Source organism: Podarcis bocagei (genome assembly GCF_964188305.1).
Source record: "Podarcis bocagei genome assembly, chromosome: 3".
NCBI classification, from domain to species: domain Eukaryota; kingdom Metazoa; phylum Chordata; class Lepidosauria; order Squamata; family Lacertidae; genus Podarcis; species Podarcis bocagei.
In genome coordinates this window covers 32,978,564-32,998,507 of record NC_138127.1, presented here as the reverse complement: position 1 = coordinate 32,998,507, position 19,944 = coordinate 32,978,564, and the positions used below count along the sequence as shown (strand labels likewise).

Below are 19,944 nucleotides of genomic sequence, written 5' to 3'. Positions count from 1 at the left end.
TGGTTCAACGCACTCATCCCAACAAAAAGGGAGTAGCTTATGGCCTTAAACCCATTTATGGTATCCAACTTGCTGAGTTATTTATTGATTAGCCCTCTTTAGTATATTGTTGGATTTAAGATGAACAAAGAGCTTGAGGCACTGGGAGTTAATACACTAGCCAGGTCAGATACTCGTGAAGTAGAAGCTGTTACTTGGTGCACTAGTGATGTAGTTAATATTTCATATGACATTTATCATGGTACTTCTCTTTTTAAGGTGTATAAGTGGAGCAAGTACATCATTTCTAAGTTAGAAATACAATTGTATTTTCTCTCTCTTCTTTTCTGATGTTGATACTGACACATCTTATCAGCACATGTGAGGAATGAGTTTAGAAAGGCCCATATCTAGAATGCCATTGCATAGTAAAACATGACTTAGTTGGAAGATACTTAATATTATTAAATGTTTGGCTACATGTGGACTATATAATTAGATTTTCATTGAATGCTATGTTCATATAGGTTTTAGCTATAACCCACCCCCAAACATTATGGCTTTATTTAATACTTAACATTTTCTGTTTTGAGAAGTTCAGTTGTGTGTGTGGCCTCACTCTCCCTAACACAATTGTTAATTGTGCTAGGGGGGCATCCCTAAGGATTGGAACCATGATGTATGGGGAGAAGGAGTTAACCTTTCCACTCCCTCCCCAGTAGTTCCAGTGGAAATTGTCTCCCACTGAAGTCATTATAAGTCCTAGCAATAAAGTTTCCATTGACTCGATGGAATCTTCCCTGGCAGGGTTTACAGGCGGTTCAGTGTGTGTCTGTGTATTTTATTTCAATCTGGACCACAGTGGGGAAAAGAGCTAATCTCTGTCCCGCATGCAACACAGGCCCAATTCTGATTGCCTTGTCTCTCTGCTGCTTCTGCTGTTTATAGAGAGAGAAAGCTGAAACATGTTAAATATATTCATATACATTGAGGCAAAAGCAAACTGGGCACTTTGGTTCACACTCTTAGCCATTCTACCATACCAGTGTTTTTTTTATAGATTCTATGTCAGGCGCAGGGAACTGGTAGCCCTCCAGCTGCTGCTGAACTACAACTCCCTTTGCTACCAGCCAGCATGGCCAGTGGTCAGGAATGATGAGAGTTGTAGGTCAACAACATCTGGTGAGCCACAGGTTCTGAGCCCTGTAACAAATACCCCATCACCAAGATACCGGGTTGACTTTAATTACTTTTGTCATTGTCCTGTATGTTAGAAAGCTGGCTCAGTAAATACAGCTGCATTTTTTCCATTAAAACAATTAAATTAGGGCGGCAATTTTGTTGTCTTCTAGGCATTTCAGGGTTTCTCCCATGGCTTTTTTAGAGGGGGAAAAAGATAATCATTCTACAATTGTGTAATCAGTTTGCTACTTGCCTGAAGAAACATAGTTATCTTTGAAGTGGGGCAGCTGATGGATACCTTTAATATTAGCAATTTAAGTTTCAAATTTACTGGCAATGTATAAAATGTAAGAGGCTACATATTTTTGACAGTATTGTCAAGTGTTCTTCTTATTTGTTGTTGTTTGTTCCGTTTAATATATTTCACTGTCCTTGCAAGTTTGAACTTTTGACAAAATATGTGCTGAATGTTTCTTACAGCGCATACAAGCTGCAATCTTAAAAGCATTCAATAATCCAACAACTAAAACTGCAGATGAAGAGACGAAAAGGAAAGTCAAAGGTATTTAGTAAATGTGCCATTGTGTTAACTTGCACAGAGTCTGGTTTGAGTTTGCTTTTGCAAATGAATTGACTATGAAATATTGTATTCATGAATATATAATTTCATTCAAATGAATCACACTGGAGGTTCCGTGTGGCTTTTTCAGGGCTTGTGCCTATTATTCTGGTGCCATCTAGTGCGCATGCAAAACACTCCCATTGATCATTTTGTTCTACACTTTTAACCTGATTCTCTGATTCACATAGCTAGGTTGTCTTCTGTCTTTAGCCCTCTGTAAAAAAAAATATATGGAGAAGCTAGAATTTTAAGTGGGTCAGGAAGTCCTGCTCGCTGCCCTCTACTCAAGTATACATATTCTAATTAAGTTGAGGATTCAATTTGGGGAAGGCTAGAGGAGTAAGGAATGGAAAACACCCTCCCCTTTTTCTCAGCCCTTGGAGGATGAGTCTATGAAGTCTAGTTCAAGGCAAATCACCACTTAGAAACTGTGGCATTAAGCTGTCCATAAATTACCCTGTAAGACAGAGATATAAGGCTGTAACCTTATACGGCCACATTCCACATTTACTGGGAAGCAAGTTCAGGCAAAACCAGGAGGACTGCCTTAACAGCTGCATAAGTCAAAATATCAAAGCACACATACGAAAAACATGAGCTGGAATATATTTTTATCTATGAATTTAAAACACAAGCATTATGATTTATGTTAAAGTATTTGTTTTGGATATCTTATTACAAGTTACTATGGAGTCTTGCTTTGAATACGAAAACCAAAAGTTCCTTTCCCTGCCCCGCAAAGGAGTCTGCCTTAAATGTTAGTTCTTTAATACTTAAGGCAGACTACTCAAGGAGGAAAAACATAGTGGGATCACTCTCAAGTGCTGTTGATGCTTTGTATAGCATAATAAAATGTTCACTATGTAAGAGTACTGGTATATGGGTAGGTATAGTCATATTTTGCATTTTAATCCCTCGTTTTGAAATACATGCTGTTACCTATCTGAAACAGAAATCAAAACTAAATGTTTTATCACTCTCAAAAACTGTATTAAGTACTGCTGAATGGAAACGTTTCTGTGTTGATAGTATTGCAGATGTTTACTTACAATGCACTAATTGTTTTCAGAAGAAAATCCTAGAATGAATTGTTTTTAGAATGGATGTATGTGTTTCCTCCTTTAAAAAGGGTAATGTTTTTGCAGCATATGGAAGAGAGGGTGTGAAGATGAACTTCATAGATAGGATCTTTGTTGGTGAATTGACTAGCACTATCATGTGTGAGGAATGTGAAAATGTAGGTATTCTGGAATTTGATTTGTTAAAGTAAAAGATCACTTAATGATGTCAATGTACTGTGTTTTTTGATTAACTTCTGTACTGTCTGTTTTATCAATGTCTTGCAATAGTATATTAGAAAACAGATTATTTCAAAGTGCAACCCTTTAAATTTCACTTTCATATAGAGAAGGGAGTTTCATAAAAAACAACAACAACCCTGATCACCTGGATAATTTTAGGTTGGAGATCTGAATTCTAATACTGTAATGAAAGTAAGATCAAAAACTAATTATGCATTAAGTATAACATATCCCTCTAGCTGCCATGTAGCTGCTTCCTTGCTTGAAGAAAAACTAGATGTTCTTCTCAGCCCTTCTGCAGGTTTGTCACATTATCATCAAAGACCTATAGGTTCTTCAGGGTTCCTTAGCTAGTTCCTCATGCACAGCATGGAACTAAAAATTCCATCTACAGAAAATACTAATATCCCAGAAGCTGTTAGTAGTGCCAGTTATAAATGGGGGTGGTTTGGGGTTTTTTTTGTGGTGAGGTCTTTTGACAAAATTCTTTCAGTGGGCCCTTTTCCCTAACTGGGCATACCTACCTCCTTGCTACTATTTCCGCTACCTGTTCATTCCTCCCTCCGGATTGTTTCCACCAATTTCAAGAAAGAGAGTGTGTGTGTTGGGTGGGGAAGGTATGCAAGTCCTTCTAGCTTCCCTAATTTTCCTTTTGATTCAAGAGCAGTTAAATAGGAAGCAACAGGAGAGCCAAGAGATTCCAGGGATTGGCAGAGGGCCCCCGCTAGGCCATAGGCCTCAGTTGTTGCCCAACAATGCTGATCCCTGAGGCTGGCTCTGGGTGATAGGTAGACAGACAGACAGACAGACAGACAGGTAGACAGACAGTTGTTCAGCAGCCTTATATAGTTCTACCAGCTGACAATATATTGGCTTTCATATTTTAGCAAATATGAGATATTCTCCAGTATGGCAATTCCATTATAACTTTCAGTAGACTTGTTGTTTTATAATATCAATCTAAATACAGTACATCATTGAAAGACTTAAATCTTTCTGTAGCCTTTAGCCCTGCCCCACAAACTTGTTCACACCACCCAGTTCCACTCCAGCATAACAAGGGACAATTTTAATCATTCCATGACACTCCTCCTCTTTCTAGAGCAGCTAACCCCCAGTTTGGTGAGCTGATCCAACCACCCCAAGCCAGTTTCTTTGCTCTTCAAGACCTCAGAATTTGCAGCTCTGGCCAAAAAAATTATTCTACACACTTCAAAGTAGAGATAGCTCTGAGGTGAGCAGATCTCAGCACCCCATGGGAATCCAAATCTCCACCTTCTCAGTCATAAGCTCAAACATCTGAAATTAGCTGATCTGCATGGATTTTCTGAGAAGGGGGGGAGCTGTTTGCCCCTATGTGTGGAATGGCCACACTTAGCACTGTCATGTGGACCCTGAAGGGTTGGTCAGTAGTGACTTTGGTCAGCTTTCAAGTAAAAAACAGTTAGCCACACCTGTTTTAGAGTATTATTATGCTGCACCATCAAAAAGCAGTATAATAATTTTTTCCTGAATAAGCCCTGCAGTCTGTGGCATCGAAGTGGCATATTGAGATCTTTACTCATGATGTTGTCTACTGACATGGTGATGATGCTGAACAGTTGCGTAAATGGAAATACTGGAGCCAGATTTGCTACCTTGAAAGAGGGCAGTGTTCCTCACAATGTAGATCAGAATGTCCCGGGGGGGGGGGGCAAATTGTTCTTAAATGTGGGATTTACCATCTTGCAACAACTGTGTGAACCATTTGTTCCCAAGATACCTCCTGGGAAAAACCACTGAGGGAAATACATCCTTAAGACTTGCTGTACCAGGAAATTACCGAGTGTGGTGCATGTTGAATACTTCATAAGCAAAATGTCAGAAAACATGTCATTGAGCCAAAGCCTTTGCAAGCAGCTAGATCCATGCATATGGCTAGGATTGGGGTGCCAGAAAGATTAACTGTTCTGTATCATTGTGGCCTCATCCTTGCAATCCTGCTCATGCTGGTGTCAGGCATGAGCTATCTACAGCCCTGGTAAACAAGTTTCCAACTCGTATTCCCTTGCCAGCATTGGCAGGGACTAGTCGCTGGAAACCGGTGCCCTGAACTGCAAAAGTTGGCTTGCTTTTTTGGACATGGAGAGTCCCTGTCCATAGGAAACAAGGCTAGAATCCTGCTGGCAGGCACCACATTGATACAGTAGTAGCTGGACTTGAAAAAATATTTTTCCCCCCCTTCCTCTCCTAGTATCTGGAAAGACTTCATCAGTGTCTCTCAAAGTTCAACTTTGAAAGAAACATGACCCACCTTTAAATGTTAATGTGTGGGTTTCCAGTGGAGTCTCTAAGTGGGGCATTTTGCTGCCTCTGCTTATTAGTATAGGCCCATTGCCAGAGTTCTTGTGTTGCTGAAGCCTAAAGTGATGCTAGTGGTTAAGAGAAAGGGGAGCATGTTAAAGTCGGTGTAAAACAGCAAAAAACTAAACATGTTTAGATTTCTGTGCCTAAATTTAGCCTCTAATAATGAGCTGATAGTATTGAAATTAAGTTCTAAAAGACAAAATGTTCTGTTGCGAATGAAATCTATGCCTATTTCTAGATTTTGACATAGTGTTCATACTTCTGTTTTGCTTTTTTTTAAAAACAACAACACAACCAAAATGAAATCACAGTCACTTCAATTCTTAAACAGTATCGTGAAGTTCTTCACTACATAAAGAAACCTTAATGTGTGTAATATTTTTGAATTAGGCAGATATTATTATTTTTTTTATTTTTTATTAAATTTGTTTACCACCCTTCATCTGAAGATCGCAGGGTGGTTCACAACATAATTTTGTTTATTGTTTATAGATATTGTTTATAGATTCTAATGCATGATGGAAACCAGAAATGATGCATACTCCACTTTGATATATTTCTTCTTTTACTTTCTTCTAAGATTTCCACAGTAAAGGAACCTTTCATTGATCTTTCACTTCCTATAATAGAAGAGAGGGTAAGAAACAACTTCTTTAATAAATAGCTACAATTGCTACATTAGCATCATGCTGCTGTATTTGCGGATCACTGACTTGATGTTGGAGCAGCCAAAACATTACATTGCCAGGATTCAGTCTCTCCATACCCTACCTTAGATATTGGCATTGCCAAACTGAACTTGACCATCTGCACTGACCCAAAGGGGTGACACTCAGATTTTTTATTTTTTTTAAAAAAAAATCATGCCTGGAGCCTTTTTAATGTGTGTGGATTGCCCTTCCTGAATTGGGACTCTTACGTAAGATTAATAAATTCAAACACATTTATTATCTAGCCATTTCCCTTTGCCTGTATGATACTAGTTTTATACCAGAAGCATACAACTGATCTTGTCTGATATAAAAGGTGAGCAGTATAAGCATTAACTTGATGTGCTACCGTACTTGGCAAGTAGTTATTAGCATTTTCTCTGCTATGAATCAGTTATTCACAGTGAAAACATGCAGTGTAACTGAAGTGTCTTATGGAAAGAGGTGTTTTCCTCATTAAGTATAAGCACCTTCACAGTCTTTGGTATTTGAAGGGTGGACAGGTGGGGGAGAAGGAATCTGCTCAGCCACATTGGTTATATTTAAAATAAATGACCTAAATTACTCAGTGTTGACCCATGAAGGGTGAACTTCTTCAGGCAATCAGGTATTTTTAACAAGTAGCATTATTGGGGATGGGTAAGAATCACTGTTGTGGGAAAAGAGCTATTTCTAATGGATGCAGTCCACAGCTGGTTATCTAAGCAGCCTCACGACTTTGAAATGAGCAAATAAATGAAGTTTGTATTCTGTACAGGCCCAGCCTTGTCAGATGTTTGAGTATAACCTGTAGAGTTGAAGTTCTTTTGCTTTTCTGCATCATATGATCTCCTTAGGCCAGTGCTACTGATTTGGACTGGATAGCCCATATGCATGTACAGATATACCACATTTTTCTGTGAATTGAAATTTTTTAAAACAAGCATATGTGAGTACAAACTTTCAGCTGTACTGTATTACTTTAACCGGTCACCAATAGAAAAGAAAGGAAGGATATGCCTTGAAGCATGCGGTACTTGGCCAGTCAATCAGGTGGAGGGGGGAGTTTAAAACCCTAGGACCCTGCTATGTAAAATAGATTAGCAAGCAGTATCTCTCAACAGAGAAACCAGCATGTAATGACTATGGAAGGTGCAGTGAAGAAAGCTAGGTGGAGTTGGCTAAATCTCTACATTCAGCTTGCAGGATCTTTTACTTGTGGGTTGTGTCTTTTTTGTGCGTGTCTCCTTTTTCAAGCAATTTTATACTTTTTATATTTGTTCTGGAGTTGGAAAGCTGGTCAATTTCCTACATGTTTGACCACTTGTATGTAATGAATATGTATGTGCAAATGCATGCCCTCCTTAATAAGGCAATGATGTCGCCATTTTGTAGGGAACACTTAGACTTCACATATTGCAGGGATGGAGAACTGGTGGAGATCCCAACTGTCGCTGGACTCAAACTCTTTCCTTTTCTGACCATTTGCCCTGCTGCTCAAAGCTGATGGTAGTTAGGAGTCCAACAACAGCTGGGGGAGGGCCATCACAAGTTCCCTAACCCTGGTTTATTGAGCTTCTTCCCCTACTTCGGACAGCCTCCTAAGTTACCGCTGATTTATACCTCTCACGCTGCAGCCACCCTAGGTAGTCAGCCTAATGGTGAGACAGACATTAGTTCTTTGAGAAATTTTAATCCTAAAAGCAGGGTATAAAATACCCAAATGAATTTAAAATAGATGAATGTGCTCTGAAAATGCTCAGGGACATTTTATAACTACTTGATTTCTGTTTGGAAACTCTACAGCTGTTCATAGACACTTAGCTACAGTTGCTGGAACATTTGAGGGCAGGGCCATAGCTCATGGAGAAGGGCTGCAGCTCTGTTAGCAGAGCATGTGCTTTGCATGTAGAAGGTCCCAGGTTCAATCCCTGCATCTACATAGAAAACCCAATTTGAAAACCTGGAAAGTCACTGCTAGTTACTGTAGGACAATACTGAGCAAGATGAAACAGTAGCCTGACAGAAGGCAGCTTCTGGACTTCCTGAAGGAGCAACCCTGCATAGATTGCAAGTGCCCAGCCTTCTGTAGCCTTGGGTGCCCAGATGCAACCTCCATTATTCCCTTCAAACATGGCTGATGGTTGGGGTTGATGTGGGCTGTATACCAACAACATCTAGGGACCTGAGTTTGGAAAGGGCTGATTTAGCCCATTGTATTTGATTTTTCAAAGGAAAGCCTTGACCTATGCTACTCTCTCAAGTTTCTGGAAGCAGTAATTTTGTGAAGTTTTCTAGAAGATACATGTCTTTGTAATTATTAACACAATCTAATTAAATTTTTAAACACATTAATATTATTTTACACAATATGATTAGTACTTGACCAGTAAACTAACCAGATATATATATTTTAAAGTGTCAAATGTCTAATTTACCCTCTGCATATTGATATAAGCCAGCACTACCTTGTTTGGAAAAGGTAGGAGGGAAAGATTTTTTTTATATAGGAGATTGTATGTTTTACCTTGAATAACCACATGTATTTTCCAGATCTCAAAACCTGTTCCTTTTGGGAGGACAAGCAGAGGTAAACATATCCAAGAAGCGGATGTTGAGTACAACTGTTCTTCTGTTACTGCTCTGAATAATCAACAATCTAAATTGTCTAGAAAACATTTGTTAACAAAAGATAAGGTAAGAATGCAACAGCATTGCTGATCTGTAGTTCAACTAGTTGTATAACAAATCACATTTTTATGGAAATTTGCAGTAGCTGCAAATTTGGTTTGAATCTCTTTTAATCTACGGCACTGTATTACAGATTTTTTTATATATGTACACCTAATACTCATGATGTGGTGTTAATACATTTTAAAGTACTGTATTTATGAAACTTAAAAGTGTGTGATATATTCACACCCACACCTATAAATATTGTATGTGTGTGTGTCTGTAGGTGATTAAAAAAAAATGATAGGTTTAAAAATGATCTTTCTTTCATAAAATAAAATAAAATAAAATAAAATTTAAAAAGCTACTTTTCAAATTCATTCTCCACACTCTGTGCCCTCCTCCCTGCTTTCCTCTAGTGTTGTCCAAGTTTGCTTCTGGCTGCAATTGCAAGCAGTGCAGGGCTGGCCAAGAGAGCAGACAAGTCAGCCTTCATGCCATTTGGTGGATCAGTTGGCAGGGTGTACTATATGAGAAGTGCAGCCAACACAGTCTCCCAGGAGACTTGGAACATGGCTTCCATGATGTGCTTGGCCTCCAGTGGCCCAAGGGCCTATGAACCATAGTTCAGCCTCTTAACATGGTTCTTCCTGATGGTGGCACAGCATGCTGCAGATATGATGTGCTAATACAATGTGAGATGCTGATATTTTTTGCTGCAAATATTCTACTGTAGATTATTTTACAAGGAAAGCTTTTATGTTTAGATCATTTATTGAAAATAGAATACTTCAGACCATTTTTCATTTAAAATTTTAACCTATATCCTTCAGCATTTGACAGATGAAAAAATGTTTTGCTTAACAGCTGAGTGGTAAGCGTGAGGCCTCTAAGGCAGTCTGGCAGAATTTCCCATCTCCTAGTCGTTCTTTTAATCCACTGACTTTAAAAATACTATTGCTGAAAATCTAAAAACCTACTTATTTCTCTTTGGATGGCATTAAGGTTTCAATGGCTATTTATGCTTTTTATTTTTCCATTCCCTTCCATTATTTGTGTTCTCTCTCTTTCCCCCCTCCATCTCTCCCTCCCTCCCCCGCCCCACTACCATATACAGACAAATGCTATGATTTTTATGTTTGTTGTCTGTTTCAGATTTTGATACATTTGCTCTTAGCACAAAATCTTCTACTTCGCATCTCTTTGTGTGCAGTCATGCAAATTTGTAGAAACTCTCCCCCTCTTTTTTAATGGAGTCTGGAATTAGGAGATGCTTTTTTTATTTTTCCAGTCTCAGAAACTGGACCACAAGGCTTCCTTCAAACATTCTACCACTTGTATAGTGGCAAAGATCACTAAAAGAATTGTGGCGAGACCATCAGTCCACAGTCTGCCCCTGCTATGTTTTAATCTTTGGGAGAATAAATCCATATTGATCCAGAGGTAGCAGTGAGAAATTGAGGCCATGTACAATGCATGGAGAATAATAGTTGTGCTGTGTTCCCTTCCCCCCTTCTTATTTTTAAAAGGCAAGACAAGTGGGAATGCTCAGACTGTATGTGGAGGAATCCAGAGCTAGCAATACAGGGAACTAAATTTCAGGGGCTATTTGGGAAATCCCTCAATAGGAATTGAATAATTGTAAAAACTGTGAGTTTTGCCCCACCCCCAATAGTTTGCCTGCGGGAAAGCAGTCAGTTTCAACTTTCATGCAAGTCTCTTTTGTGCAGTCTCAGACATGGGATGGGGTGATCAAGTATGTCATCAGCAGTATCAGTAAGTCACTGATAGTACCAAGTGCTGCTTTTTGGTACTTTGAGGCAAGATACTGCATGAGCTGGCCCTCCATCTTGCTGTTGTTTCTCACTTGCTTACCTCTCCCACTGGCCCAGTCCTCTAAGATAATCAGTGAGGCATGCTGGGTTTCTGCTCCTTCTCCTTGCTTGTTCCTTTCAAGAGGGCGGATAAAGAAGCAGCAGCAGCAGCAGCAGCAGCAGCAGCGAGGATGAGTATATCAGGATCAGGAGCCTGCAGGTATTGGTAGTGGGTTCCCTACTCTGGGGTACAGGCTTGGACTCTTCCATTTCCTGAAATGATGATGGCCTGTTGGTGGCCCATGAAACTTGCTCAGCCACATTCCTGGCATAATTTTCAATCCAAAGACCTTGCTTGCTGGGAGATGAGCAACATAGGCTGTGATTTGAGCACTAGGAAAATGTGATGCAGCCAATACAAGTGCTTCGGTAAGGAAGGGTATTTTGGATCCCATGCAAATAAAGTGCAATTCCCTTCCTCCTGATTGTTTAGAAAGGCTTTAAGAGTATAAGCTTTGAGCCATGGAAATTAATGGAAGCCGTTCCCATTTTTAGATGAGTGACTTGCCCATAATAATACAGCAAGTTGGGAAAATTCTAATAGGGTCTAGAGGCTGATTAATTTTAGAATTCAAAGTCTGAATTAAAATAAAGAGAAACACATCTGAGGAGGAGTGTGTAAATGACCTAAAGAGGTCTTTACACTCTATAGTTAAATGGTTCACTTTTCATTTAGAAAGTTCCTTGTTGCTAGTGGAAAGCTTTCTTGGTTCCCTTGGTCATATAAACATAAACCTGTATGTGTGCCTGGTTGAATTCAGTGGACTTTAGTTCCAGCTGAGGTAATTTAGGACTATCACCTAAGGGATATTTACCATCTTTATATTTACTAGAAAATTTATTTTGAGATAGGGCACTGCCAATTCCAAACACCATGTGTTGGGATCCTCTTTCCTTAGCCAAGGATGACAGAAAGCCCAGCTATATCTGAATATCCAAGGGCATTTGGAAAAAAACCAACACTTCATTGGAAGGCAGGCTTTTAAATCCTTTTTGCTGAGCCTAATGCTGCTTTTGTTAATCAAAGTTAAACTTTGTAGTGTTGATAAATGTATAATAGTGTTCATATAGTTCTCAAGAGGGATTTTTAAACACTTTCAGTTTTACTTAAGTTGTACACGTTCATTTTTTTATGCTTTCATATCCCACTTACTGCTCAAACCAGCCAAAATAGCTTTATGTTAAGAATAACCCATCCATGAAATATTGTAGAATTGGAGTCAAGAGAGGAATGAGCTGCCACTGTTTTTTCTTTATTTATTGCAGAAGTTTTACAAGCCCTTAAGATAAATTGATTTTGAAAGCGTAAGAGATTTTATTACAGATGGAATCTAAGTTTGAATTGCATGGAATCAAAAATTGAATTTAAGCTTTAAGTTTAGTTAGTAATTAAATATTTTTGTTTGCAATACTAAATTAATGCATTTAATTTAAGATATCCTAGGCACTACCTAGGGACGCGGGTGGCGCTGTGGGTTAAAACACAGAGCCTAGGACTTGCCGATCAGAAGGTTGGCGGTTCAAATCCCCGCGACGGGGTGAGCTCCCGTTGCTCGGTCCCGGCACCTGCCAACCTAGCAGTTCGAAAGCACGTCAAAGTGCAAGTAGATAAATAGGTACTGCTCCAGCGGGAATGTAAACGGTGTTTCCGTGCGCTGCTCTGGTTCGCCAGAAGCGGCTTAGTCATGCTGGCCACATGACCCGGAAGCTGTACGCTGGCTCCCTCGGCCAATAAAGCGAGATGAGCGCTGCAACCCCAGAGTCGGCCACGACTGGACCTAATGGTCAGGGGTCCCTTTACCTTTACCTTTAGGCACTACATCTTTCAGCTCTATATACTTTTCAGAGCTCATCTGTACCTGAGTAGCTTAACCAGAAGGTGGAGTAACTGAGAAGGGCATGGGGGTAGGCGAGTTATTTGGGGAAAGGAAACTGGACTGCCCTGCAACTCCTATCAAATAACTGGTCAGCTGTGTCTGTGTTCACTGATCTGTAAACATCACAGATCCAGAGCTTTCCAGCACTGCCATGCAAAAACATGGATCCAATGCACAGATACTTATGGATCATCATCATTTGTGCAAGGAATCCCCTCAAAGCCATTATCAAATCGTAGGTCTTTGTGCCTTCTGTGGCTGGTTTTGTTGTCATCTTATATAAAGACCATGGAAATCCACGAGGATATTGGGGTCTGTCATAGAGAATGCCCTCTCCAGGACCACCACCACCCAAACTCCTGAGGGTAGTGGAACTACCAAGAAGCCCCTTCTGCTGATCTTAACACCTGGGAGGGGGCTGTAGGGTTTCCATAAGATAGGTTAAAGGGTTTTTCTGTCTCAGAAAGGTAGGATATTTCAGGTTGGAGTACATCGCCAAAGACATTTTAAAGCAAATGCATAAACACTGTTTGTTTTTTTAAAAAACCATCTTTTCAAAATGCTTTTAAGAGTTAGTGCAATGCTTTTATGGATTTTCAACAGACTTACATTTGGGTTTTTTCCCTTCCCTTTTGCTAATGATGTGGAAATTGACAGAACCAAGAAAATCATGAAAGAAGATTTGCCAAAAAATCCTCCTCTGCTGAAGAAGAAACAAGACATTTTATCATGCACAAAAAAGTCAGAAACACTAAAGGTGAAGGCAGATCTGCCGTTCCATATACAGGAGACAGCAGTTCGGTAATGGAATCTGCAGCAAATGGAAGTCAGACTGAAGGCAGTGAAAAAGAAGCAAGTCATTCTGAAAGTAGCATTGGTGCAGACAGTGAGGCGTCTGAAAGCGAAAGTCATTCTAAGCAAACTGCTTCCAGCAGAGCTTGTAGCACACCTGGCTTGTGCACTGATGAGCATAAACATTTATCTGCAAGCATTAAATCACAGTGTAACAAATCAAGTGATGGCGGTACAGAGGGACTTACTACTGGCTTATCAAACCTCTGCTTGGGTAGTGGTGTCAGTGAGACTGAAGGGACTCTCAGTAGAGATCAGCTGTCAAGTCTGTCCAACAACATAGACGTTTCAGCAGAGAACCCCACATTACTGCAAAACCCTCAAAATGCTTTCCAGACTCTTTCTCAATGTTACATAACTAGTTCTAAAGAATGTTCAGTCCAGTCATGCCTCTACCAGTTTACATATGTGGAGCTCTTAATGGGAAACAACAAACTTTTGTGTGAGAACTGTACGGAACGGAAACAGAAGCACCAGAAGAAAGGAAATTTCACAGGTAATGAAATGGTGGCTGAGTATATTGTTTCACATAGACAACTTTCCAGGGTCCAAGGGAGTGTATGATTCTGGCACACTTGCGGGGGGACAGGGAATGTGGTTACCTTGGTACCTTGGGTTACATACACTTCAGGTTACAGATTCCGCTAGAAATAGTACCTCGGGTTAAGAACTTTGCTTCAGGATGAGAACAGAAATTGCACGGCAGCAGCGGGAGACCCCATTAGCTAAAGTGGTGCTTCAGGTTAAGAACAGTTTCAGGTTAAGAACAGACCTCCGGAACGAATTAAGTACGTAACCAGAGGTACCACTGTATATGCCTTCAAAAGCAGCCACCATCCTGCATGGTAAACTGCATTTGAAACAGAGAGGAATTTCAAAGGCCTTTTGTCACCCGGCGTGAAAGTCCACTCTCCAGAGATAAAGTTCAGAACTCTTTTTGGGCATTTCCAAGACCTTGATCAGCCTAAAATAGCCCTTTGGATTCTGGCTGTATAACCAAGAGACCCTGAAAAGCTGTATGATTGCAACCAGTGACATTTAAGAGACTGAACTAATGTGCATTTTTGAGGGGAACCTGTTCATCTCACCATGTCTTTCCAAATCTTTTTAACCTCAGTACAGTTCTTCTTAAATCTTTTTAACCATTACAATTGTATGAAACAAGCACAAATGGGGCCTGCAACATAAGGTTGTGGTGTGCAGTGCTCCCATGCAGGATTCAGGACAGTTGGTTGTCATTCTATACTCACTCAGGCAAGCTCAGTCCTCTTTGGGCTGTCTCTCTACAGAACTTGTGATTCTCCAGACCATGCTAATAACCTCCCTCTTCTGTGTGAATAATGCCATTTTGGCTACAAATGCAGTCAATTACATATTGATGTGATACATTCAAAGCACTTCAAATTAAAAAACAACTCCACAAAACCGTAACTCTAATTGGCATATAATACAAAGCTTGTGATTGATGAAATTTATGCAGATTCCCCAGATATGTAATTTATTCCAGTAGCATAAATAGGTTTTATCTATATGTGCATGTGTGATTTATATATTCTAGAGGACCTAAATAAATATGACATTTGTCACCATCATTAATTTGTATTTGTATATTAATGCCCTCTTGTGGCCAAAATGCATTTACAGTGTTTTTCTTCTTCTATTGATGTCTCCCAGTTCCTCTGAGCAAAATCACTCCAACGTGAAAGAGATGGAGATTTGTCTTGTGATTTGTAAACATGGGAAATAATGCAGTTGGAGAGTGGCTAGGTGACAATAGTTGCCTCTAGCTGACTTTTCTCTGGCAGAAACTTACTCCCTTCAGAACCTAATTTAGGAGTTTAGCAATATGACTTGCTGGACCAGACTGAGGCCTGTCTACTTCCACAAGTTGTTTGCCCTTAGCACCCGATAATCAGAGATATATTGCTCCAGTGCATGGAGACACTGTTTTGAGTGTCCAGGCTAATTAAAAATTGATGTGTTTCTTCCATGACTGTATCTAATCTGTTTTAAAAGTGGATTTACTGTAATTTTTTACACAAATTTGTATGTGTGAGTTATAAATCATAACATCGAACACTGTGTCTGTTGTAAGTCCATATGATTAGTAAACTGAATATCATCTATGTTCACCTGTATAAAACATGGGGAAAGCACACAGTCCTGATTAGCAGTAATATAAATATCTGTGTATCATATACTTGCTGTACTGTACATGCAGGTTTTTCTTCTTTTCAGAACTGATGGTTGCTATTGAAGTAGGACTTACATAAATTTGCTGTGCTGGGGGCAACAGGATTTCCCAGAGCCATTCCTTTAGTTTGACTATAAAATTAATAATCAAATCTGAAATATTTTTTCTCCAATATTATGTCCAAAATATCCAGCAAAAAAGGAGAGGGCCTTCTGACCATTTTTGAACATTCAATATGTTCACTGAGCCAGTGTTCTCAGTAGAAAGTCTAATGGAATTAAATCTTGGAGACTTTTGGCTCAGATATTTAGCTGTGTTGGTGACTTTAGGGAAATCATTGCGTATTTAACCTCAGCTGCCATTTGAAAAATAGGAATATAGGACTTTTACTAAACATTCATCTTTCTGGATTTTTGTGGGGATTGTATGCATACTTAAAATATTACAGAAAATAAAAAATACTTCCATGCTTTTTAAATTGGTATATTTTTTTCTGTACAGAAAAGAAAATAGAAGGTGTATATACAAATGCCAGGAAGCAGCTGTTGATTTCTTCGGTTCCTGCTGTTCTTGTTCTCCATCTGAAAAGATTTCATCAGGTAAAGTCTTGAAATAAGGTGTTATTGAAAGGAGTTATAATTTTGGACTGTACTGAATTTCTGTAAAACTGTATTTTCTCCAGAGTGACTAGTGGTTCTTCTGCTGATGAAAATTATCCTCATCCATGTCACATTTTGACAGTGGAAGAAATATCAAAGACTTGATCCTTTTATACACTGCCAAAGAAAATTGTGTTTTAGGGTGGTATCCATTGCTAATCCTACTCTGACCAGACCCCATTGAAGTTAATACACATGACTAACAAAGGTTCATGAATTTCAAAGAGTCTACTCTGAGTAGGATTTGTTGGCTCTTAATGTTGTGTGCTGCCTTGTTATATTTTCTATGACTCTGTGGTTTATAAATATATAATGTAGAAATGACTAAGCCATTTTGTAAGCGGATCTTTAGATTTATAGGATTTTTCAAAAATGCAGTTTAGTTCTGTACAATATGTAATTTCAACAGATGCAGCTTTTCTCTTCATGGTACTGCAATTTAGCTTTCTATGTTGCATTTCTGCATGACTGAATTTAGAAATTTTCTTATCAACATATCAAGTACCATAAATAAATAAATTTGTCAGTGTATGTATACTGTTCTTGTCATTGTAGTCAATTCAGAATTTTTGAATTAAAAAAGTTCAGTACTGTGCTTTTGCAGTACAGCTGGATTCAGGTGGCACTCAAGTGGAAACAGTAAATATTTCATTTCTTCTTCAGGCTGGTATGAGTCTAAGGAAAGTAAACCGTCATGTGGATTTCCCTCTTGTTTTGGACTTGGCTCCGTTTTGTTCTGCTTCTTGCAAGGTATGGCATGTCAGAAGACCATTTCAATTTATACAGTATTTCAAAGATAATTTCAGGCTTCAGGTTTTACAGCTGTCTTTGTTTTCAAGTGAAGCCTAAGGCTTCCCCTTAAATCACAGAAAGCCTCATTTCTGTATTGAATTGGTAATAGCTTAAAACACACACACAAAAAAACACCTTTTGCTAGCCTAAGATGTAGAATTAGTGAAGGCTTGTCACTGTTTTTGCTAATTGTTATATTTTTAAGCTGAGTATGTTCTCAAAACTCACTGCATAGAAATCACATTTCCCCCTTTCTGTCTCCCTTTTGTTTTTGCAATGAAGAATGTGGCAGATGGTGGGAAAGTTCTCTATTCTCTTTATGGAATAGTGGAGCACAGTGGGTCCATGCGAGGAGGTCACTATGCAGCATATGTGAAAGTCAGAGCACCATCCAAAAAGATTTTGGAGCACATTTCTAGCAACAGAAATGTTCAAGGTATGTACCTAAAGAAAATGATGTATTTTTGGGACACGCACATCTAGTACATTAAATGCATGCCCTTTTCTCGGTATCATGCAGTTGGTTTTATCAGTTCAGTACTTCTGCAGGCCGGGACGCGGGTGGCGCTGTGGGCTAAAGCCTCAGTGCCTAGGGCTTGCCGATCGAAAGGTCGGCGGTTCGAATCCCCACGGCGGGGTGCGCTCCCGCTGCTCAGTCCTAGCGCCTGCCAACCTAGCAGTTCGAAAGCACCCCCGGGTGCAAGTAGATAAATAGGTACCGCTTACCAGCGGGAAGGTAAACGGCGTTCCGTGTGCTGCGCTGGCTCGCCAGATGCAGCTTTGTCACGCTGGCCACGTGACCCGGAAGTGTCTCCGGACAGCGCTGGCCCCCGGCCAATAGATGTGAGATGGGCGCACAAACCCCAGAGTCTGTCAAGACTGGCCCGTTCGGGCAGGGGTACCTTTACCTTTACCTTTACTTCTGCAGGCTACAATAAACATTTATCTTTTAGATCCACCTTTTTCCAGCAAAAGGACAATTAAGACATACCGTTTCTTACGCTTGCAATAATTTCCACATTCAAGATTTTCAGCCTTTGGTCATAAATAGTAACTTTTGAATCGGGATGCTGGGAGATTCAGGACCTGCTGAAGGAAGTACTTCTTCACACAGCACATAATAATTAAAGCGGTGGAATTCTCTCCCACATAAGGTAGTAATAATGGCCACCAACTTGGATGGCATTAAAATATTAGACAGATGCACGGGCAGTAAGGCTATGAATGGCTAATAGTCATGATGGCTATGTTGGAAGCAGTAAGCCTCTGAATACCAGTTGTTGGAAGTCAGTGGGGAGAGCACTATTGCACTTAGGTTCTGAGCATAGGTTTCTCATAGGCATCTGGTTGGCCACCATGACAAAAGAGTGCTGGTCTAGATGGGCCAGCAGGGCTCTTCTTAACATTTACTGCTGAAATCTTGTATCTTCTACATTGGAGATAATATGCCATTTCACATTGTTCAGGACTCTGTGTATTATCCAGGACTGTTGGATATCTGTGCTGTAGACTCAATGATTCTGCATTTACAAAGCAGCCCCATAAATTGTAGACATGGGTATCTTCAGAAGCCAAGTTTTCTCTTTTTTTAAATATCAGTGTGTAGCCTGCACAGAAGAAGAAATGTATTTGTAACATGGACAAGTTTCTAGTAAAATCTCAAGAGGCTAGAAAGGAGGAGAAATCCACTGCTCATGTAGTGGGGTTTTAGTGCTCTGTGCACTTTTATTTCCATTTCTTCTCTGCTCCCCGCCCCGCCCCCAGTACTGGCCCTTGTCTCCCTGCCGAAGCACAGAGCAGTGGAGGTATCCAACAAAGTAGCTTCAGTTTTCAAAGCCACCCTAGCTCACTCTAACATGCAGTTGGGAAAACACTGCCTTTCCTCATTTGTACTCTTTTACTCTTTTGCTGAGACAGTGTTCAAAGCTGGCAGTACTGAGAATAGGAAAACAAAGTTTCAGTGAATTTTATACAATAGCAAACCTTCAAAATTCTCAGTTATTGGCTTGGTCATATTGTATTCTCTTTTGCACTATGATGGTAATTAATAACTCTTTTTGTTTTGTTTTTTGCATTTCAGGTTTGAAAGACTCTGTAGGAGCCACTGTAGGACAGTGGGTATATGTCAGTGATACCCATGTACAAGCAGTTACAGAATCAAGAGTATTAAATTCACAAGCTTACTTGCTTTTCTATGAAAGAATACTGTAGCTGTAATCAATACTGAAAGTCTTAAGTTATTTTTGTGTTTTCTTAAATGCAGCAGTACATGTAAATATTGTGCTTTTATCTGTTCTCTAATACAAAATTTACCATGATTTCTTACTTTAAAAACAATGCCTTGCATTCTGAGAAGCTGGTGCATGCACAAAGCCCCTAGATGCACACATAAGTAGGGTAGCTTACTATGCTGATTGGCATCTGCCCATCAAACAGCAGAGAATGCAGTTTCAGCATCCTGTGTTGCTGCTTTTGGAAGGGGCATGTTGAGCTGCCACCAGAGTGGAGGAACAGAAAATCACGTCATGTGTAAGTGGAAATAACTTCATGTTTCTCAGAATATAAGCCCACATGCTCATTATTCAAATCCCCAAAATGCATTTGAAACAATGTGCTTGGAAACTGAATACTGTAGTGAAATTTCAGTTTCGGATAAGCAAAATTTTAAAAAACATGAATTGAGAAATGAACTGGAGTTGTGCCTGATTTTTCCTTAATACAGAAGTAGGGTTGCAGCTCACATAAGCAGTCTCTTTCTCTACCTTTCTCTTGCAAAAAGGGGAGGCAGAGGACTGTATAGCAGAGACTAGAGCAAAATTCTTCCACCTAATTTTGGTGATTTCCCCCCTCCCACTGCAAGCTAGTATAACACAACCCTCACTGTGCAGCCCTCTCCTTTTGAGA

The 19,944-nt window shown here is 39.7% G+C and overlaps 1 protein-coding gene across 2 annotated transcripts in view; it reads left to right on the top strand.

Moving 5' to 3' along the window:
* The window catches only part of USP45 (ubiquitin specific peptidase 45), a 128,233-nt gene extending 108,498 nt beyond the window's left edge, over positions 1-19,735 (top strand). The window contains exons 9-17 of one of the 2 annotated variants that reach the window (XR_014005981.1): positions 1,642-1,723; positions 2,929-3,020; positions 6,011-6,067; positions 8,673-8,816; positions 13,201-13,891; positions 16,091-16,188; positions 16,912-16,998; positions 17,323-17,589; positions 17,969-18,213. Coding sequence is in view for 1 of the 2 variants with exons in the window: in XM_081186592.1 (XP_081042718.1) it covers positions 1,642-1,723; positions 2,929-3,020; positions 6,011-6,067; positions 8,673-8,816; positions 13,201-13,891; positions 16,091-16,188; positions 16,912-16,998; positions 17,323-17,476; positions 19,121-19,251 (1,536 nt within the window). In the remaining variant the exon portion in view is untranslated. Of the gene's footprint in view, positions 1-1,641; positions 1,724-2,928; positions 3,021-6,010; positions 6,068-8,672; positions 8,817-13,200; positions 13,892-16,090; positions 16,189-16,911; positions 16,999-17,322; positions 17,590-17,968; positions 18,214-19,120 lie in introns of those variants that run through there. The other variant, XM_081186592.1, reaches the window with a different exon arrangement.
* Positions 19,736-19,944: the final 209 nt, after the last annotated feature.